The sequence below is a fragment of the Bubalus kerabau genome, chromosome 3, assembly GCF_029407905.1.
Source record: "Bubalus kerabau isolate K-KA32 ecotype Philippines breed swamp buffalo chromosome 3, PCC_UOA_SB_1v2, whole genome shotgun sequence".
In the NCBI taxonomy this organism is placed as follows: Eukaryota; Metazoa; Chordata; class Mammalia; order Artiodactyla; family Bovidae; genus Bubalus; species Bubalus kerabau.
Genome location: NC_073626.1, coordinates 183635712 through 183659057, shown reverse-complemented (window position 1 = coordinate 183659057; position 23346 = coordinate 183635712). Strand labels below are relative to the sequence as shown.

The following is a 23346-nucleotide window of genomic DNA, read 5'->3' as shown; positions in this document are numbered from 1 at the left end:
TTTGGAAATTCATGCTGCTCTCTGCCAAATACCTTCTTCGAGGTACTTCCCTCTTCTTTCCGGCCCAATCCGCCCTATGTTCAGCAGTCCTCTGGACCACTCAGGTCTTGCTCAGTGTTTCCTAACCCCAAAGTCTCCAGCATCCCTTGTCACACAGGCCGGGGCAGAGGAGAACCAAGAAGAAAGCACAGAAGGAAAGGGGGAAGGTGGGAGGAGAAGGGGGCAAGGGGGAGAAGCGGGACCTACCGTGCCTGCCAAGTGGTTCCAGACCTCGGGCGGAATGGTGTCCCCTGCCCGACTCCGCCGCGTGAACACCTCCGACACGGTGAGGCTGCTCTGGGTCCTTCTGGAGGCGAGCTCGGGCGCATCCCCCGAGGTTCCGCCCCTTCGAGTGCCCTGCTCAGAAAGGTATGAGCTGGGCTGTTCAGGGTCTGAACAGTCTGTGGACGATCTCTGGGTGTGGGGGTTGGGAGACTCCACGTGTCTCCCTACTCGAGCTGGGGAGTCTTCTGAAGAGTTCAAGTCTCGCCTGCTCTTCCAGGCGTTGCGCACAGTGATGTGCCTGGCATCCAAAGAGCCTGCTTCTAAAGGGGCACTATGGCTTTTCCACCTGATTGTCTCCGCTGTGGGTGCATGGCTGTTCCTCTCCACCGGATCCGATGGCTTGATTATAATGCTGCTCCGAGAGACAACAGTTTCCGGCCTGTTCTTCAGGGACCCATCTCCCGTTCTCTCCGCTTCACTGAGCTGCAGGGTGATGTCATGTTTGTGAATGGAGAGCTCAAAGGGGGAGCTGACATGGCTGCTCACCGAGGCGAGCTCCGGCAGCCCGACCTGGACGTTGCTGGTGGACGTGTGCCTCTCCCGCGCCGCCTCGCCCGGAGCGGCTCGCGGGCTGCCGCTGTCCGAGGGGTAGATAGTTATGCTGCTAGTCACTTTGTTTGGCCCTGGTTTGGAAGCACATTTCTGTTTTTCCAGTGCGGCCTCGGTTCCAGATCCTCCCATGATTTTCTTCACATCCTTATCAATGATGACAGGTTTGATGACGGCTCTAGAGCGCAAGGCCTCTCTGGGGCTGAAGGGCCGCTGGCTTTTTGCCCCGGAGCCATTGGCCTCTGGGAGCTCCATGGCATTGGCGGAGGCTCTGACAGCTTTCCCAGATTCATTTTCTGTTCCAATATCCTTATCATTCTCAAACAGGGAGGCTCTAACCGCTCCTCGGGATTTGGCCTTTTCTCTCGACTGGGGCTGATGTGGGGGCTCTGGCTCTGGAGTGATGGTCGTGTTCACCAACTTGGCAGTAACAAGAGACACCATGTCCATGTCGTCGTCCGAGTCCGGCTTCTCCCTGCCACTGGACTTAGCAACGCGACACCTCAGAGCCTCGTGCTGACTACTATCTTCCATCACAACCGCCACAGGCTGTTCAACTCCTTCTTTATTTGGGGTTGAAAAGCCCTGAAGGATGTTCTCTTGGCTTCTGGAGCTATAAGGATACTTTGATAGAGGTGGAGTCTTGGAGCTGGGGAAACTGGTGTCAGCCTCCAGGCCACTGGTGGCCTTTTTCCCCTTAGAGAGCCCTTCTGAGGAAGATCGTCGAGATGTGGCCAGGGCGCCAACAGCTTTAGAACTGCCAGCATCTGCAGCCTGAGTTATGTGACTTCCACTGCCAGGCACCTGCCCCCTCTTGCCCAAGGGGGCCTCAGTGGAGGTGTCAGAAGCCTTGTCGCCTCTCCCCGACACGTCACTGGAAACAGATCCATGGGTGTTATCACTAAACGTTCGCGTTGCCTTCTCTACTTTTCCCTTCAACCCACTCTCAGTACCTGGCTTGGGAGCACCCTTCCAGACCTTACTGTGCTCCTGAGCGGCAGGCGGGTAGCGGCTGAGCACCGGCGGTTGCTCCCTGGACTTCTTCCCTTCGCTTTGCGAGGAGCCAGCTGTGAACCGGTCTTCGGTTCTCCTCGTCTCCTGAGCCCCACTGTCGGCACCTGCCCCTGCGTGGGAAGCTTTGGCCGTCCTCCTGTTGGTAAAGCTGGGAGAGGAGACCTGCCTGTTGTTCAGAGGGTTTTCATTGCTGAGGGCCAGTTCCCTGTTGCGGTGCCTTTCCCGCTTATGCTGGGGGGACAGTTCCCGGGCCGTGTGCTTCGCTGATGCCTCATTCCCGTGGCCTCTAAGCTTAGTCCTCTCATGCCTGCCTCTGCTGGACAGGAAGGCTTCTTCCCCTTCCACCTCCCCGTTCTCTAATTCTTTTTGTTTCTTGATTTGTAGCTTTATCTCTTCCAGCTGGCTGGCTAAGAGTTTGTTTTTATTTTGTTCACTTAGGTAATTATCCTGAAGATCATTATTTTTGGCCCTCATTTTCTTAAGCTCTTCCTCTAAGGATTCAAAATGTTTGATTTGTGTCTTAAGTTTCTCAATCTCTTGGGTAAGGTCTTTTACTTTGTTGTCTTCCTGATTGCGGTTCTTTTCGTTTTCTGACTTGTTTCTTGTTTCATTCTCTGCCAGCTTTAGATAGTCCAGAGCACCCTTCCTTCTTGATTCTTTGGACGGCAGTGGGGAAGAGATACCATCCTCAATTCGCAGGTCATTCCTTTCCAGAAGGTTAGAAGCATTCCTGGTGTAATCTCGGTTCATTTTTTTGTTCTGCTCCAATTTTTGAGTAAGCTCTTTTATCAGTTTCTCGTTTTCTTTCTCCTTTTCATTCAAGTACTTTCTCTCACTTACAAAGCTCAGAGTTAGTGATTTCAGCTTTTCTAACTCTGACACTAAACTCTGCTCAGTTTTATCCAGGCGGTCCTCGGAAGATTCCAGTTCTTTCACTTTGATCCGGAGCATTTCCAGCTCAGAGGAGATTTTCTTCGTCAGGTTTCTCTCCTCGTTCAGGCTCAGACAGAGCTGGGTACAGTCATTCTTACTCCTGCTAAAGGCCTCCTCTAGCTTTTCCAGTTCTGCCATCCGTTTCTGAAGCCGCTCAATCTCAGATTTCAGCTCCCGGGTGAGGTTTTCCTCCTCTTCAAGCTTCTCCTTCATCAGCTGACAGAGGTCCTCTGCTTTCTTAATTTCCTCGTCTTTGCCTTCGATTCTCAGCACTCGCTGGCGCAGCACTTCAATCTCAGCTAACATGCTGGAGTTGCTGCCTTCCGCCTGAATCACCTTGTCCTGGAGGTCCAGGAGCTCATCCTCTGCTTTCTGGAGGTTTTTTGTGGCTTCCTCCAACTCATCAAGGCGGCGGCTTAGACTCTGTAACTTGAACCGCAGGTGGCGGCTGGAAGCAGTGTCTTTGTAGCTTGTAAATTCAGCCATGTCTACTGCCAGCCAATGTGGGCTCCCAGAGGCAACCAATTCCACTCGAGGGGATGAGAAACGGTTACCTTTCTCTTGGCATCCACAATCTTCTTTGGCAGCTGGAGACCATTCTCAGTCTACAGAAGAAAAGCAGAAAGCATGTTAGGCGGCAAATCTAAAGTCTCCACCTCAGCTCCCAGTTGCTAGAGTTCCCATATGTAAGTCTTGAGCCTAGAACATGGTAAGTATTCAAATTTACTGAATGACTAAATCTGACTAACCCTGCAGGAAAGCACTGCTTCTTTATGGCTGATGCCTAGTTTCACCCTAATGAAGAATGCCACCAATGGCAGCATAGCAAAAAGACATAGAAAAATGCCTCGTTCACATGACCATTTGTTCCATATTCAGGAAGCAAACTCCCAACCTAAGAAGGATAAAAATACAATCTGCACTTACACATCATAAGGATACGGCAGAATACCACCAAATCTTTTAAAAAGCAGTAAGTTGGGGGGAGAAAAGGGAAAATATTCTATGAAGAAAGAAATAACAACTGAACTGGATTCTCAGCAGAAACTTTTAAGTGGGTGTCAAGCAGAAGATCGGAGAAGGCAATGGCACCCCCACTCCAGTACTCTCGCCTGGAAAATCCCATGGGTGGAGGAGCCTGGTGGGTTGCAGTCCATGGGGTCGCGAAGAGTCGGACATGACTGAGCGACTTCACTTTCACTTTTCACTTTCATCATTGGAGAAGGACATGGCAACCCACTCCAGTGTTCTTGCCTGGAGAATCCCAGGGACGGGGGAGCCTGGTAGGCTTCTGTCTATGGGGTCGCACAGAGTCAGACACGACTGAAGCAACTTAGCAGCAGTACCAGCAAGTAGAAGATAATAAGACATGATAATAATATCTTTAAAAACTTGTAAGAGAAAATAACTGTAGCCTAGAAGCAAATGGCACCCCACTCCAGTACTCCTGCCTGGAAAATCCCACGGACGGAGGAGCCTGGTAGGCTGCAGTCCATGGGGTCGCTGAGGGTTGGACATGACTGAGCGACTTGACTTTCACTTTTCACTTTCATGCATTGGAGAAGGAAATGGCAAACCACTCCAGTGTTCTTGCCTGGAGAATCCCAGGGATGGGGGAGCCTGGTGGGCTGCCGTCTATGGGGTCACACAGAGTCGGACACGACTGAAGTGACTTAGCAGCAGCAGCAGCAGAAGCAAATACCCAGAGGAACTATGAAAAAAAGATACAATTAGAGACAGTTTTTGAGACTAAGAGGAAAATAAAGCCTTAAGTGTTTATTATTAACAGACCATCACTGAAAGATCGATTTATGGATATACTTCAAAATATAGAAACTGATCGCTTAAAGAAGGCATGAGATGCAAGACAGAAAAGAAATTAACCTGAACAAGCACTGAATCAGTAAAACAATAAAGATCACCTGAGGGTGGGGAGAAGTAACAGGATAAAACCAAAGTGGAACTAAAACACTAAACAATAACAACATGAGAGTCATAAAGACAAATCAGAACTCAGGTGTTCTTAAAATGTTACATCTTGGGGAAGAGGACAGTGCTGCTACAGCTAACCTGAGAACCTTATTAAGAATAGATAGTAACCACATATCTGATAAGGCATTAATAAGCAGAATATATAAAGAACTCCTACAACTTAACAACCAAAAAGAACCTGATTTTAAAATGGGCAGAGGATTTGCATAGACATTTCTCCAAAGATGATATCCAAAGACAGCTACTATCAAAAAACAAGAAGTATACAGATGTGAAGAACTGGAACCCTTATACACTATTGCTGGGAAACTGTTATATGAAAAAAAATGATGGCTCCTCAAAAACTTAGTAGAATTACCATATGACCTAGCAATTCCACTTCTGGGTATATATTCAAAAAAATAAAAGAATCATCTCAAGTATTTGCACACGTGTTTTTTGTTTTTTTCCCCCCTCTTGGTGGCACCATACCACATAGCTTGCAGGATCTTGATTCCCCAACCAGGGATCAAACCCCAGGCCCCCCCCAGTGGAAGCACAGAGGTGCAGAGTTCTAACCACTGGCCCACAAGGGAATTCCCCATACCTGTGATCCTAGCAGCATTTTTCACAAAAGCCAAAAGGTGGAAGCAACCTAAGTGTGCACCACTGGATGAATGTATACACAAAATGTATATACATACCATGAAACATTATTCAGTCTTAAAAATGAAGAAAACTCTGACACATGCTACAACATGCAACACAGATGCACCTTGAGGACACGGTACTAAGTGAAACAACGCTGTCACAAAAGACAAAACAGCATATGATTTCACTTATACGAGGTATCTGGGATAAGTCTTCCCCAGTTGCTCAGACAGGAGAGAATCTACCTGCAATGTGGCAGACCCAGGTTCAATCCCTGGGTCAGGGAGAGTCTCTGGAGAAGGAAATGGCAACCCACTCCAGTATTCTTGCCTGGAGAAACCATGGACAGAGCAGCCTAGTGGGGTCACAAAGAGCCCGACACGACTAAGCAACTAACACGTTCACTTCACTGGAATAGTCAGATTCATAGAAACGAAACAGAATGGTGACTGCCAGAGGCTGAGGGAAAGAGGAAAGGGACTTGTTCAATGGGTATAAAGTTTCAGTTCTGCAAGATAAAAAATGTTCCAGATATTGGCTGGACAACAATGTGAATATATCAGATCAGATCAGTCGCTCAGTCGTGTCCGACTTTTTTTTTTTTTCGTGTCCGACTTTTTGCGACCCCGTGAATTGCAGCACGCCAGGCCTCCCTGTCCATCACCAACTCCCGGAGTTCACCCAGACTCACGTCCATCCAGTCAGTGATGCCATCCAGCCATCTCATCCTCTGTTGTCCCCTTCTCCTCCTGCCCCCAAATCCCTCCCAGCATCAGAGTCTTTTCCAATGAGTCAACTCTTCGCATGAGGTGGCCAAAGTACTGGAGTTTCAGCTTTGGCATCATTCCTTCCAAAGAAATCCCAGGGCTGATCTCCTTCAGAATGGACTGGTTGGATCTCCTTGCAGTCCAAGGGACTCTCAAGAGTCTTCTCCAACACCACAGTTCAAAAGCATCAATTCTTCGGCGCTCAGCCTTCTTCACAGTCCAACTCTCACATCCATACATGGCCACTGGAAAAATCATAGCCTTGACTAGACGAACCTTTGCTGGCAAAGTAATGTCTCTGCTTTTGAATATGCTATCTAGGTTGGTCATAACTTTCCTTCCAAGGAGTAAGCGTCTTTTAATTTCATGGCTGCAGTCACCATCTGTAGTGATTTTGGAGCCCAGAAAAATACAGTCTGACACTGTTTCCACTGTTTCCCCATCTATTTCCCATGAAGTGGCGGGACCGGATGCCATGATCTTCGTTTTCTGAATGTTGAGCTTTAAGCCAACTTTTTCACTTTCCACTTTCACTTTCATCAAGAGGCTTTTTAGTTCCTCCTCACTTTCTGCCATAAGGGTGGTGTCATCTGCATATCTGAGGTTATTGATATTTCTTCCGGCAATCTTGATTCCAGCTTGTGTTTCTTCCAGTCCAGCGTTTCTCATGATGTACTCACTCTGCATATAAGTTAAATAAACAGGGTGACAATATACAGCCTTGACGAAATCCTTTTCCTATTTGGAACCAGTCTGTTGTTCCATGTCCAGTTCTAACTGTTGCTTCCTGACCTGCATACAAATTTCTCAAGAGGCAGATCAGGTGTTCTGGTATTCCCATCTCTTTCAGAATTGTCCGCAGTTTATTGTGATCCACCCAGTAAAAGGCTTTGGCACAGTCAATAAAGCAGAAATAGATGTTTTTCTGGAACTCTCTTGCCTTTTCCATGATCCAGCGGATGTTGGCAATTTGATCTCTGGTTCCTTTGCCTTTTCTAAAACCAGCTTGAACATCAGGAAGTTCACGGTTCACATATTGCTGAAGCCTGGCATGGAGAATTTTGAGCATTACTTTACTAGCGTGTGAGATGAGTGCAACTGTGCGGTAGTTTGAGCATTCTTTGGCATTGCCTTTCTTTGGGATTGGAATGAAAACTGACCTTTTCCAGTCCTGTGGCCACTGCTGAGTTTTCCAAATTTGCTGGCATATTGAGTGCAGCACTTTCACAGCATCATCTTTTAGGATTTGGAATAGCTCAACTGGAATTCCATCACCTCCACTAGCTTTATTTGTAGTGATGCTTTCTAAGGCCCACTTGACTTCACATTCCAGGATGTCTGGCTCTAGGTCAGTGATCACACCATCGTGATTATCTGGTTCGTGAAGATCTTTTTTGTACAGTTCTTCTGTGTATTCTTGCCACCTCTTCTTAATATCTTCTGCTTCTGTTAGGTCCATACCATTTCTGTCCTTTATCGAGCTCATCTTTGTATGAAATGTTCCTTTGGTATCTCTGATTTTCTTGAAGAGATCCCTAGTCTTTCCCATTCTGTTGTTTTCCTCTATTTCTTTGCATTGATTGCTGAGGAAGGCTTTCTTATCTCTTCTTGCTATTCTTTGGAACTCTGCATTCAGATGTTTATATCTTTCCTTTTCTCCTTTGCTTTTCACTTTTCTTCTTTTCACAGCTATTTGTAAGGCCTCCCCAGACAGCCATTTTGCTTTTTTGCATTTCTTTTCCATGGGAATGGCCTTGATCCCTGTCTCCTGTACAATGTCATGAACCTCATTCCATAGTTCATCAGGCACTGTATCTATCAGATCTAGGCCCTTAAATCTATTTCTCACTTCCACTGTATAATCATAAGGGATTTGATTTAGGTTATACCTGAATGGTCTAGTAGTTTTCCCTACTTTCTTCAATTTCAGTCTGAATTTGGCAATAAGGAGTTCATGGTCCGAGCCAGTCAGCTCCTGGTCTTGTTTTTGCTGACTGTATAGAGCTTCTCCATCTTTGGCTGCAAAGAATATAATCAATCTGATTTCGGTGTTGACCATCTGGTGATATCCATGTATAGAGTCTTCTCTTGTGTTGTTGGAAGAGGGTATTTGTTATGACCAGTGCATTTTCTTGGCAAAACTCTATCAGTCTTTGCCCTGCTTCATTCAGTATTCCAAGGCCAAATTTGCCTGTTACTCCAGGTGTTTCTTGACTTCCTACTTTTGCATTCCAGTCCCCTATAATGAAAAGGACATCTATTTTGGGTGTTAGTTCTAAAAGGTCTTGTAGGTCTTCATAGAGCCGTTCAACTTCAGCTTCTTCAGCGTTACTGGTTGGGGCATAGACTTGGATTACTTGATATTGAATGGTTTGCCTTGGAAACGAACAGAGATCGTTCTGTCGTTTTTGAGATTGCATCCAAGTACTGCATTTCGGACTCTTTTGTTGACCATGATGGCCACTCCATTTCTTCTGAGGGATTCCTGCCTGCAGTAGTAGATATAATGGTCATCTGAGTTAAATTCACCCATTCCAGTCCATTTCAGTTCGCTGATTCCTAGAATGTTGACATTCACTCTTGCCATCTCTTGTTTGACCATTTCCAATTTGCCTTGATTCATGGACCTGACCTTCCGGGTTCCTATGCAAGATTGTTCTTTATAGCATCGGATCTTGCTTCTATCACCAGTCACATCCACAGCTGGGTATTCTTTTTGCTTTGGCTCCATCCCTTCATTCTTTCTGGAGTTATTTCTCCACTGATCTCCAGTAGCATATTGGGTACCTACTGACCTGGGGAGTTTCTCTTTCAGTATCCTATCATCTTGCCTTTTCATACTGTTCATGGGGTTCTCAAGGCAAGAATACTGAAGTGGTTTGCCATTCCATTCTCCACTGGACCACATTCTGTCAAATCTCTCCACCATGACCCGCCCGTCTTGGGTTGCCCCACAGGCATGGTTTAGTTTCATTGAGTTAGACAAGGCTGTGGTCCTAGTGTGATTAGATTGACTAGTTTTCTGTGAGTATGGTTTCAGTGTGTTTGCCCTCTGATGCCCTCTTGCAACACCTACCGTCTTACTTGGGTTTCTCTTACCTTGGGCGTGGGGTATCTCTTCACGGCTGAATATATATGTGAATATATACATAACACTAATAAAGCATACATTTAGAAATGGTTAAGATGACACATTTTATCCATTTTTTGACAAAATAAAAAATATTTTTTTAAAAACGTTAAGGCACAAAAGAAGTAAAAAGCATAGAGAAGTAGGGTAGAATTTCAGTTTGGGGCCCAGCATGTAAGGAGCTTCTTAAACCATCAGTTCTTCCTGACAATAAAAAGCTGAACAAACAACATCAACAACTCTTCTCAGATCCATCAGAGAACTGAGGTCTCAGAGAAAACTGCTTCCCCCAAGTTAGACAGACACGCTGATACAGAGAATCACAGTTTACCGGAGCATAAATGCATAGGTAGAAACCTCCATGGGAACTAGTAACAGAGTAGGAAAACCTAAACTGCATGGACAGTCTGCTGGAGGCTCAGTGTGGACAGCTTTGGGAGTCAAAACCAACAGGCAGTTTGTCTCAGTTTTTTTTTCTTTTTTTTTGGGGGGGTGCCCAGTGGGGAGGGATGCACCACACTTTGTGAGCTGTACCTCCAGGAGCTGTACCAGGTTCCACAGTGAAGATGGGAGAAAAAATGCCCTCGTGCCGCCAGCTGGAGGAGGAAATTTAACCATTGTGCAACCAGTGTCACAGCTACTGGACTCTTATCCAAACCTAACTGACCTGGGGGAGGGAAAATACCTAACTCCAGCTCTAACCTTCCACATGGAGGAAGGACCATGCCCAACTCCAGCCACCCTGTATTACCCAGGGAGTGGGGTAGGGAGAGGGGTGGCATGCGGACCTGACAATGAGAAGCACGTGTGAAATTCACAGCCAGGGGGCCTCAGGCTCACTGAAAACTGTCCCACTAATCATGGAACAAGAGAATACGTCCCCTATACCTGACCACCACATCATTAAAGGCCTACTCACCTAAGTGCTTTTTCCCCATCATGTTCAGCTTTCAACAAAAATTACAAAAAACTAAAAATACAGTTTTTAAAGAAGCAGAGCAACAATCAAAACCAGACTCAGATATGGCAAAGCTGTTGGAATTAATAGACAGAAATTCAAAACTATAATATGCTCAAGACTCTAATGGAAAAAGTAGACAACATCCAAGAACATATGGGTAAGGTAAGCAAAGAAATGGAAATTATACTAAAGCATCAAAAGGAAATGTTAGAGGTCAAAATCACTAAAGAATGAAGAATGTCCTTGACTGTCTCATTAGTAGACTAGACACAGCTGGTAAAGAGTCTGCACTTGAGGATATGTCAGTAGAAACTTCTAAATCTGAAAAGCATAGGGGGGAAAAAAATAAGTGTGGGATAGCTACAAGAAGTTTAACACAAATGTAATGGAACTACCAGAAGAAGAAAGGAAGAGAAGAAAAATCTGAAGCAATAGTGACATAACTTCCTAAAATGGTCATACAGCAAACCACAGATTCAGGAAGCTCAGAACACCAACCAGGATAAACACTAAAAAAAAGCACCAAGGCATATCATATTCACACTGCAGAAAATCAAAGATAAATGGGAAAAATCCTGAAAGAACTCAGAGAAAAAATACCTAGCCTATAGAGAAACAAAGATAAGACGTAACACCTGGCTTCTCAGAAATCAACCCCATGAGAAGAGTGTAAAGTAAAATGTTTTAAATGTTGAGAGAAAAACACCACCAATCTAGATTTCTGTACCCTACAAAATCGTCCTTCAGTGATGAACATGAAATAAACACTTTGGAGGAAAAATAAAAATTGAGGGGATCTGTTGTCAGTAAATCCACCTTACAGAAATGTTAAAAGAAATTCTTCAGTTCAGTTCAGTCGCTTAGTTGAGTCTTACTCTTTGCGACCTCATGAACCGCAGCACGCCAGGCCTCCCTGTTCATCACCAACTCCCAGAGCCCACCCAAACCCATGTCCATTGAGTTGGTGATGCCATCCAACCATCTCATCCTCTGTCTTCACCTCCTGCCCTCAATCTTTCCCAGCATCAGGGTCTTTTCAAATCAGTCAACTCTTCGCATCAGGTGGCCAAAGTATTGGAGTTTCAGCTTCAACATCAATACTTCCAGTGAACACCCAGAACTGATCTCCTTTAGGATGGACTGGTTGGATCTCCTTGCAGTCCAAGGGACTCTCTAGAGTCTTCTCCAACCCCACAGTTCAAAAGCATCAATTCTTCAGCGCTCAGCTTTCTTTATAGTCCAACTTTCACATCCATACATGACCACTGGGAAAACCATAGCCTTGACTAGATGGACCTTGTTGCCAAAGTAATGTCTCTGCTTTTTAATATGCTATCTAGGCTGGTCATAACTTTCCTTCCAAGGCGTAAGCGTCTTTTAATTTCATGGCTGCAATCACCATCTGCAGCAATCTTGGAGCCCAGAAAAATAAAGTCAGCCACTGTTTCCATTGTTTCCCCATCTATCTGCTATGAAGTGATGGGACAGGATGCCATGATCTTAGTTTTCTGAATGTTGAGCTTTAAGCCAGCCTTTTCACTCTCCTCTTTCACTTTCATCAAGAGGCTCTTTAGTTCTTCTTCACTTTCTGCCATAAGGGTGGTGTCATCTTCATATGTGAGGTTATTGGTATTTCTCCAAGCAATCTTCATTCCACCTTGTGCTTCCTCCAGCCCACAGTTTCTCATGATGTACTCTGCATAGAAGTTAAATAAGCAGGGTGACAATATATAGCCTTGACATACTCCTTTTCCTATTTGGAACCAGTCTGTTGTTCCATGTCCAGAGGAACTAAAGAGCCTTTTGATGAAGGTGAAAGAGGAGAGTGAAAAGCTGACTTAAAAGTCAACTTTCAAAAAACTAACATCGTGGCTTTCGGTCCCATCACTTCATGGCAAATAGATGGGGAAACAGTGGAAACAGTGAAAGTGAAAGTCACTCAGTCATGTCTGACTCTTTGCAACCCCATGGACTATACAATCCATGGAATTCTCCAGGCCATAATACTGGAGTGAGTAGCCTTTCCCTTCTCCAGGGGATCTTCCCAACCCAAGGATCGAACCCAGATCTCCCACAATGCAGGTGGATTCTTTACCAGCTGAGCTACAAGGGACGTTCAAGAATTCACTAGAGTCGGTAGCCTATCCCTTCTCCAGCAGATCTTCCCAACCTAGGAGTTGAACCAGGGTCTCCTGCATTGCATGGGGACAGTGACTGACTTTATTTTCTTGGGCTCTGAAATCACTGCAGATGGTGACTGAAAGTGAAGTCGCTCAGTCATGTTCAACTCTTTGCAACGCCATAGACTGTATAGCCTACCAGGCTCCTCCATCCATGGAATTTTCCAGGCGAGAGTACTGGAGTGGGTTGCCATTTCCTTCTCCAGGGGATCTTCCCAACCCAGGGATTGAACCCAGGTGTCCCACATTGCAGGCAGACGCTTTACCTTCTGAGCCATCAGGGAAGCTTGCAGATGGTGACTACAGCCATGAAATTAAAGGACGCTTGCTCCTTGGAAGAAAAGCTATGACAAACCTAGATAGCATATTAATAAGCAGAGACATTACTTTGCCAACAAAGGTCTGTCTAGTCAAAGCTATGGTTTTTCCAGTAGTCATGTATGGATGTTAGAGTTGGACCATAAAGAAGGCTTAGTGCCAAAGAACTGATATTTTTGAACTGTGGTGTTGCAGAAGACTCTTGAGAGTCCCCTGGACTGCAAGGAGATCAAACCAGTCAATCCTAAAGGAAATCAGTCCTGAATATTCACTGGAAGGACTAATGCTAAAGCTAGAAGTTCTGATACTTTGGCCACCTTATGTGAAGAACTGACTCATTTGAAAAGACCCTGATGCTGGAAAAGATTGAAGGCAGGAGGAGAAGGGGACGACAGAGGATGAGATGGTTGGATGGCATCACCGACGCGATGGACATGAGTTTGAGCAAGCTCCAGGAGATGGTGATGGACAGGGAGGCCTGGCATGCTGCAGTCCATGGGGTTGCCAAGAGTTAGACACGACTGAGCGACTTAACAACAACAAAATGCATGCTAAGTCACTTCAGTCATGTCTGACTCTTGGACATGCAGCCCACCAGACTCTGTCCATGGATTCTCCAGCCAAGAATACTGGAGTGGGTTGCCATGCCCTCCTCCAGGGGATCTTCCCAAACAAGGGACTGAACCAAGGTCTCCCACTTTGCAGGTGGATTCTTTACCATCTGAGCCACCAGGTAACCCCAAGAGGGATTTGAGGAGATGACAAATGTTACTACCTCTCTCCAACCCCAAGATCTCCCCCATTAATTATACTTAAAGCCTACAGCCACCAGGTGGAGCCCATGTTCAGCTTTTGCAAACACTAAGGTCAGAGTGTTGGAAATGGTCTCCCTCCCTGGGCCTCTCAGATCATGCCCACTCCAGGATTATCCTTCCCTCTCCACCACTTGGCTCCCCTGTATATTATCTTTGTCTTCTCACTTTTGGTTCTTTCAGTCTCCCCTTCTCCTTTCCCCAAGCTTACAGGCTTCCTCATTCTCAAGAATGGAGAGTAAAACACCCCTTCAGTGGTATTTTTATAAGAAAGAAACCTCCTTCCTTATTCCCATCAACATTTCCACATACAAAAGCACTTGTTTTTGGACCTCTCTAGTGGTCCAGTGGCTGAGATTCCGAGCTCCAGTGCAGGAGGCCCAGGTTCAATCCCTGATCGGGGAACCAGACCCCGTGTACCACAACAAAAGAGCTCCCATACAGCAACGAAGATGGGAGATCCCACACGCTGCAACCAAGGCCAAGCACAACCAAGTACATTAATGTAAACACACACACATGTCGTTTTCATACTTCCCTGGTGGCTCAGCAGTAAAGAAGCCACTTGCCAATGCAGGAGATGCAGGGTCGATCCTTGGGTCAGGAAGATCTAGAGAAGGAAATGACAACCCACTCCAGTATTTTATTTTTTAAAACTGGTGTGGAAGAAGAGAGGGAAGAAATCCCACATGTACATGGGAAGAGTGGCAGACTATGAATGAACAGGAAGGCAGGCAGGGGGCTGACCGCCTTAAAGGACCTTATAAATTATCTTTGGGCCACTTCAGTATTCTAGACTGGGAAATCCCATGGATAGAGAAGCCTGGCAGGCTACAGTCCCTGAAGTCTTAAAGACTCAGATGTGACTTAAGAGACTAAACAACAGCAGTTAAAAAAAAACACACAAAGCCTCTTAATAAGGGTAAAAGAAGAGAGTAAAAAAGCTGTCTTGAAACTCAACATTAAAAACACTAAGATCATGGCATCCAGTTCCGTAACTTCAGGGCAGACAGAAGAGGACAAAGTAAAAGCAGTGACAGACTTTATTTTCTTGGGCTCCAAAATTACTGCAGATGGTGACTGCAGCCATGAAATTAAAAGATGCTTGCTCCTTTGAAGGAAAGCTTTAACAAACCCAGACAGTGTATTAAAAAGCAGAGACATCACTTTGCTGACAAAGGTCTGCATAGTCAAAGCTATGGCTTCTCCAGTGGTCATGTATGGATGTGAGAGTTGGACCATAAAGAAGGCTGAGCACCAAAGAATTGATGCTTTTGAACTGTGGTGTTGGAGAAGACTCTTGAGAGTCCCTTGGACTGCAAGGAGATCAAACCAGTCAATCCTAAAGGAAATCAATCCTGAATATTCATGGGAAGGACTGATGCTGAAGCTCCAATACTTTGGCCACCTGATGTGAAGAACTGACCCTGATGCTGGGAAAGACTGAAGACAAAAAGAGAAGGGAGGCAGCAGAGGCTGAGATAGTTGGATAGCATCACCAACTCAATGGACATGAATTTGAGCAAGCTCCGGGAGATAGTGGAGAACAGGAGCCTGGCATGCTGCAGTCCACGGAGTGAAAAAGAGCTGAACACAATGTAGAGACTAAACGACAGTAAAAAAAAAAAAAGAAAGAAAGAAAATTACAATTTTTAAAAATTTATTTTTAATTGAAAGATAATTGCTTTATGAATTTTTTAACTACCAATTTTATACGAAGGGTGGAGGGACAGAGGACTGAACTAAGTATGGGCCATAAATCACTTTTAAGTGAATAGATACAAAGGATCTATATTGGCATAGCAGTTATTGGAGGACAAATGATATATGATGCTTCAACAAAATGCTTTAAAACAACTTATCCTCATAAATATGATAGACAGCCATTAAATTGTATTCTTTAAAGACAGGAACTTCATGAGAGGAACTGTTCAGCTTATCCCAAACTGAAACATTCTCCTCAATATGTCTTATTTATACTAATTTATACTACATTTTTCATAAACAAATCCCTTTCTCAGAAGAGGGAAATGTTAAACTTAAGTACAGTCCCATCTATAAATTAGAATTCTGAATTAGTAGAGTCCAGGAATAACTGATTTTTAAAATTGATTTGGATTTAGTGTTAATTCCACCTACATGTTTTGTTCAAGACTCTGATATGAATCAAAGAATGAAGAAACTAAACCCATGAAATATATCGGGCTTCCCAGGTGGAACTAGTGGTAAAGAATCGGCTTGCCAATGAAGGTGACCCAAGAGTTGTGGGTTCGATCTCAGGGTTGGGAAGATTCTCTGGAACAGAAATGGCAACCTGCTCCAGTGTTCTTGCCTGGAAAATCCCAAGGACAGAGGAACCTGGTGGGTTACAGTCCATGGGGCCGCAAAGAGTCAGACACAACTACGCAGCTGAGCACACACTGCTGTGGCTGTTGTTCACTCAGTCGTGTCCAACTCTTTGCGACCCCATGGACTGCAGCAGGCACTGATTATACAGCAAATATCAACAGAAAGTTATCACACACCACTACTCAAAGTCCTTTTAAACAGCCTTATTGCTCTCAGGGCAAAGCCCAAACCCAAACTCCCCAGCATGGCATGTGAGTGAATCGCTCAGTTGCGTCCAACTCTTTGCGACCCTGTGGACTGCAGCCTGCCAGGCTCCTGTCCATGGAATTCTCCAGGCAAGAATACTGAAGCGGGTTGCCATTTCCTTCTCCAAATGGCATGTGAGGTCCTTCACAATCCACCTTGCCTATCACTTCAGCCTCATCTTAAAACTCCACACAGCCTCTGCATTCTCCAAGTTCCACAAACCGTGCACTCTATCTCACCTCTAGGCCTTCACTAGGTTGGTAATCATTCCTTCTTATTTGCTTCAAATCCCACCGTAGGCACCTCCTCCTGGAGCATGTCCTTCCTGAAACCCTGAACGAGATCGGGCTCCACTTCCATGCACTTTAGTCTGCTGTGCTGGTCCCACCACAGCACTCACAATGCATTCAGGTTTTATTTACTCATCTTATCTCCCCAACTTGTTCCTTATTCATCACTGTATTCTCAGCACCCAGCAAGAAGCCTAGCACATAATTAATGCTTAAAATTTGATGAATGAATGGCTGAATGTGCCCCCTAATTATTAAATAGCTGATCAGTCCTTTGGCACTAACCATTAACAGAAAATAATAATAATAAATGATGTCAAGGAGTCAGTTACTCGTGAATTACAATGCAGAAAACAACAGACAAGAACAGACGCAGCCAGCACAGATACCAGGTCCTGTGGTGATCCTCTGGAAGCTCTCCTCCCAAGCCCCAAGCCACCTGCACAGTGCTCCTCCCTGCTGGGCAATGACCCATCTGGCTTTCAGGTCTATGCCATGGAAACGACATAAATACCAGAAAACCACACCATTCACACAGACTCTCACTACTGGAGAAAGCTGAAGCAAAAAATACTTTTGGATCTTCTTCCTCTCCTTAGAAAGTGATTTCAGAGCCAAAATTCAGCTAAAATATCATTTAGTCCATTGACTTTCAAACTGGACTCGGCAACTCCCACCCTGGGGTCCACCTCAGGGAAAAGAGAGGGGCACAGGTCTGAGCAGGCTGTCAGGGCCCTCTCTCTTGTCAACCAAAGAAGCTGATTTTAGTTTCTTAACATATTGAAAGTGAAAGTGAAAGTCGCTCAGTTGTGCCCGGCTCTTCGCGACCCCATAGACTACACAGTCCATGGAATTCTCCAGGCCAGAATACTGGAGTGGGTAGCCTTTTCCTTCTCCAGGGGATCTTCCCAACCCAGGGATTGAACCCAGGTCTTCCACATTGCAGGCAGATTCTTTACCAGCTGAGCCACCAGGGAAGCCCAAGAATACTGGAGTGGGTAGCCTATCCCTTCTCCAGCAGATCTTCCAGACCCAGGAATCAAACCAGGGTCTCCTGCATTGCAGGACTCCCACAATGGTAGGAGTTGCTAAGACTCCTCTTTACCAACTGAGCTATCAGGGAAGGTCCTAACATATTGGGCTTCGGCCACATGACTGTAACGAAAGAGTTCTACCGCTTTTATTTAAAATAAAACTGCTCGTTTGGCCTAATCCTCTAATTTTAAAAATGAAAGAACTGAGACTCAAGATCTCTCCAGCAACTTAGCAAAAATCAAGGATTTTAGTCTCCTGACTCTACCCAGAGCTCTTCGCACTGGGTTAAATCACTTCCCTATAAATTCTTCAGCATTTTTACAGTGAGGAGTTCTGATTATATACAGACCAGTAACAGGTATAAAGGGAACAAATACAGGACAGTCTCAAACTGAGCACGACTATACTACAGACAATATATTAAGTAGTTACTGTACGGGTCACTAAGACTTGGACATGACTGAGTGACTTCACTTTCACTTTCCTGCATTGGAGAAGGAAATGGCAACCCACTCCAGTGTTCTCGCCTGGAGAATCCCAGGGACGGTGGAGCCTGGTGGGCTGCCGTCAATGGGGTCACACAGAGTCAGACATGACTGAAGTGACTTAGCAGCAGCAGCATACAGGCTTTCTCTAGGAATCCCTAATCTATCTACTTGAATAAATTAGTTCTCTGATGTTTTTTCATCCATCCAAAGACAATATGGTAATCCCCTGGCATGGGACGCACTTAGCACTTAGCAGAATGCCTCCCACACAAGTACAACAAATAGTAGCTATTACTATTACTTGTGACTCAGATGGTAAAGAATCTGCATGCAATGCTGGAGACCCCCGGTCAATCCCTGGGTCTGGAAGATCCCCTGGAGAAGGGAATGGCAACCCACTCCAGTATTCTTGCCTGAAGACTACCATGGACAGAAGAGCCTGGCCCACTACAGTCTATGGGGTTGCAAAGAGTTGGACACAGCCCAGCAGCTAACATTAACCACTCAGCTTACACAATAACCTTTTGGAACAGGGACCCTCAAACCTGCCCAAGGTCACACAGCTAGTAAGCAGGACAGCTAGACGGTGAACCCAAGTTCCAAAGACCACATTCCTTTTAGAATGCTACCCTGTTTGGCAGACTCATTTTTCTTCTCCATGCCTTATCAACTCCACCTACCTCACAGCAAAAGTTAAGGTCAGCAAAAGCTCTTTGGGAAGTCCTATGCATACCTAAGGTAAATTTCACTAGGCAGAATCCTCCTAAAAAGAGCAACTAACATCAGCCCTCCACCCTGGGAAAACAAGGAAATGGACTGAAAATGGGGTTAGTGTCACTTATCTCTGACCTTTCAGCCCTACAAATAGCCAGAGAAAGAGATGCTTTGCTCTTCCAGGACCATCCACAAAGGGAAGAGACAGATGCCTTTCCTTCCAGTCCTACTGCACTCCCCATCAAGTATGTGTCTCCAGTTAAAATTCATTTATTTTGGAGACATCTATGGAACATCCATGATGAACCCACCATCTAGCCAAGTGCTAGAGAGAGATGGTTAAAACTCAACCCCTGCCTTTAAGGAATCAGAAAACTAAACCTAACTATAAAACAAGAATAAAGAGGCCTCCCTGACCATCTCACAAAACACAGCACCCACTCTTCTGGATCCTTGTTCTCTTTTCTTGTTTTTGTTTTTTTTTTTTCACTTAATACATTTCACCACCTGATAAGTGTGCTGGGAGCTTAGAAGAAGCAATTGATTGTGCCCAAGGGTGTGGGTCTGGGAAGGAAATTATGTATATTAAGCCTCAGAAATCATGGGAAAGGGAGGAACAGGACAGGGAGACCATTCTTTAATGCCAACTTCCCCCTCCCTACCGGTGTCTCCCTCAGCTCCAACTCATACTAGCAAGAGGCCCCACCAACTGTCTCTCGTGAGCCCCTTTCTGCCAAAGGTTTTGAATCTAGTTCCAAGTGGCTCTATCCAGCATTCTGGAAGCTGGCTCTTTTTCCTGTCCTGGTGGGCCAGGAAGGTCTGAAATAGTACGTCGTCAAACTTGGCCTGCCCTTTCCCCCAACACAGCTGCCATGATTCACTTCCTGTTCCCAACAGTCATTTAAAGTAGAGGATCTGCAAATTTTTTCTTTCAAGTTTGATGGTATCCATATAAGTATATGACTTAGCTTGACAACAAGTATTTTAGGCTTTGTAAGCCCTAAGGTCTCTGTCCAACTACTCAACTGCCATCGCAGTGTGAAGCAGCCATACACAGTACATAAGCAAATGATGTATCTGTGTTTCAACTAAACTTTATTTACAAAAACAGGCAGTGGTCCTGTTGGACCACAGTGGGCCTGTGGACCAGTTTGCAAGTCCCTGATCTAAATGAAAATGGGAGAACTATTTTAAAGCAGCTTCCTCCTGACAATTCCTAGTTACCTGTCTTAAAACCTTCGGCTATCCACATCTCGCCATCACTTCTTGAGTGTTTCTATTTAATTACTGAACTTAATTAAATTATTTTTCCCAGAATCATAAATTCATTTTAGATAGGCATTTTTGGATTTTAGATTTAGATATGCATATTTTAGACATGCAAACCTTGGGGTTGGGAGCCCAACTAGCATATAGAGATTCTCCGGGTTGGATAGGATTTAGAGATCATCTGATCCAACCTCTCACTCAATGAAGAAATTATCTAGCGAGTAGTCATTCAGCTCCTATTCAAACAATTCTAATGACAGGAAGGATACTCATTTCCTCCCAAGGCAACTCATTTCATCTTCAGACAGCTCTAAGGCAAGATACTCTACCTGTTTCTTCTCAGTACATTTTACCACTTAATTCTTTGTGTATTTGCTTACTGTCTCTTTACTAGATCGTATGAGCTATGAGGTCAGGAACATGGTTTTGGGGGTTTTTTGGCGGATGTACCTCTTTTTTACTGTTGTCTTTCTAGCAGTTTGAACAGCGGTACAAAAATGGTATAAAGTAATCATTTACAGAGAGGAAGGAAGGGAGGGCAGGCAAGTAAAACAATGATGCACTTGGGGGACTTTAAGTGACTCGGCAGTACTGACATGCCAGGTGCAGGGGAGCAGCAGGGCAGGTGAACTGGCATCGCTGGCACGGCACAGAAGTCCCTGCAATCTCACAGCAAGTGCAGAGGCTGGAGTGGTAATGTTTGAAGAGCACATGTAGAATTCTCCCCTTTCCCTCTGCCTCTTTCTTCCAAGCCTCCCCTGCTCCATTCTGATGGTTGGTAATCTCTCACTGCAGTTTTCTGAAGTCTGTTCAGACAGCCCCTCCTCCAACAAAAGTGCACAGCCCTAAAACTTGTAGATACAAAATTGCCCTCTTATGCACAAGTGATATGTTTCAAGACCCCTGGTGGACGCCTGAAACCACACCCAGCACCAAACCCTATATGTACTATGTCTTTCCTATACACTTGACCCTGGAATAACGTGGGTTAGGGGCAACGACCTTCTAAGCACTCAAAAATCTGTGTGTAACTTACAGTTGGCCCTCCATATATTCAGCTCCTCTGCATCCTGGGTTCTGGGTCTATGGATTCAACCAACTGCAGCCCATGCTGTACTGCAGTATTTACTATAGAAAAGCATCCACATAAAAATGGACCCACACAACTCAAACCTGCACTGTTCAAGAGTCAACTGGATAAAGGCTGGGTCAAGGATTCATTCACATTACTCAGAACAGCAGGCAACTCAAAGGTATAAATTCTTTATTTCTGTGCATGTGTTATTAGCTGTGTCCAACTCTTTGTGACCCTTTGGACTATAGCCTGCCAGGCACTCTGTCCATGGAATTTTTCAGGCAAGAATACCGGAATGGGTTGCCATTACCTCCTTCAGAGGATCTTCCTGACCCAGGGATCAACCCTGCTTCTCTGGCGTCTCCTGCACTGCAGGCAGATTCTTTACCTGCTGAGCCATCAGGAAAGCCTCCGTTTATTTCTGGAGTTTTCCACTTAATATTTCTGGTTGACCTGATCCATCTTACAGTTACATTATTTACTTTTTTTTTTTTTCATTTCAACCTGAAAGTTAGTTTCAATCAATAGTTTCAACTGTCTAAATATTTTCTACACCTTCCAATTTATAAGCATTCACTGTTTATCTAACAAGTACATCTTTTCTGTATCTTCATCCAAATTGATTTTCAAATTGTTAAATAAAATATAACCAAGAAAAGCCCTCCAGAATGCCATTAAAAACAACCCCTCTAGATAAACATCAATCTATTAACCAGTACTTGCACATCACCTACATGCAAGCCAGCCCCAAATTCTGTCTTGGGGTCACATGAGAAAATGTTAAATACCTAATTTCAGCACTTGAGACACATTACGTTTTTAGCACATTTCTGAACCCCCAGTCCAGCCTAGGAGCCTTTTCAAAAAATGAACTGCCCTGATATACATCAAAGTGCTGGATATATGGTTAATTATCCCTGGATGGTGTGATTTCCCCCCCAATATTTCAATAAAAAAACTTGTGCTGATTTTACAATTTACACAAAATCATGGCAAAACCTAAAGGAAAAAAAAAAAATTATCAGTTTGTATGAGTTAGTGACTTTCAGGGTCCTCTCTGTGCTCTCATCCTTTGCTTAATCTGTTTTAGAATCCTACCAGGGATCACTGTCAAGTTTCTAATGATACTCTCAAGCCCATGTGACCCAAGGGTTAACTCCAGATAAATCAGACATATGTACAGCGACAGTCAGAATTTGGCTCTGCCTCCAAACGATGCCCAGAATCCATTCCTTTCTGGCCACGCGGCACTGCTACCCTCATCCCTGTCCTGACTACCAACAGAGGCGGAAGCCTCCTACCTGTCTCCTTGCTTCCGCCATTGCCCATTTCCCCCATCCTCCAGTCTATTCCCCAGCAGGAAACAGAGTAAGCCTTTTAAAACGTAAGTCAGGACTTCCATGGTTGTCCAGTGGCTAAGATTCCGCGCTCCCAATGCAGAGGGCCCAGGTTTGATCCAGGAACTAGAGCTCACATGCCGCCACTGAAGATCCCACATTCACAATCAAAAAAGACCCTGAGTGCTTCAACTAAGACCTGGCACAGCCAAATAGATAAGCATTTATTAAAAAGAAAAACAAAAAACAAGTCCAGTCATGTCTCTCTTCTGCTGTCCACTCCTCAGTGGCTCCTATCTCAGAATAAAATGCACTGAGTGCAAAGGCCCTTCCCCAGCTCTCAGGCCCGGGGTGAGCTGCGGCTGGCTCTGCTCTGCTCCGGTCCCCTATGCGCTCTCCCAGCTACTCCTCTCCAGCCCTGCTGGTCCTGCGACAGGCACACTCACGCTTGTGTCTCAGGGCTTCTCCATCTGCTCTTCCCTCTGCCTGGAATGCTCTTCTCCCTTGTAATTCCTTGGGTGTGTTTCTCACTTCTTTCAGATCTTGGCTTAAAGTATCACCTCATCAGAGACCTTTCCAGATGACCTGACAGAAAGTAAGTCTCTCAGGTCCTCATCAGCTCCAACTGCCACCTTACCCCGCTCTTGTTCTTCTGCGCACCTATCACATATAGGTGTTACTTATTTACTGTATCTAACTTTTCACTTTTTTAATGTTTCGACCCGTTAGAGTATACTCCCTGAGAACAATAATTTTTTTGTTTTGTTCAATGCTGAATACTTAGCTCTAGGCATATGGTTAAGTGGTACCCTCAGGACATAAGCGCAGTATATGGCAAAGTATGTATGAGAGGTACGTGTAATAAATTTTATTGATGAAAATGATTACTCCCCCCTCCAAAATTCACCAAATATATTTTAAAAAAAAAAAAAG

General features: G+C 44.9%; 1 protein-coding gene across 7 annotated transcripts in view; it reads right to left on the bottom strand.

Annotated features, from left to right (window-relative positions):
* The window catches only part of LUZP1 (leucine zipper protein 1), a 95475-nt gene that overhangs the window by 5442 nt on the left and 66687 nt on the right, over window positions 1–23346 (bottom strand). For 5 of the 7 annotated variants that reach the window (XM_055574198.1, XM_055574194.1, XM_055574200.1 and 2 more), the window contains one exon: window positions 247–3425. In XM_055574198.1, the coding sequence (XP_055430173.1) occupies window positions 247–3306 (3060 nt within the window). In that variant the 5' untranslated portion in view covers window positions 3307–3425. Of the gene's footprint in view, window positions 1–246; window positions 3426–4425; window positions 4532–22859; window positions 22999–23346 lie in introns of those variants that run through there. The other 2 variants (XM_055574197.1, XR_008712264.1) reach the window with 2 other exon arrangements.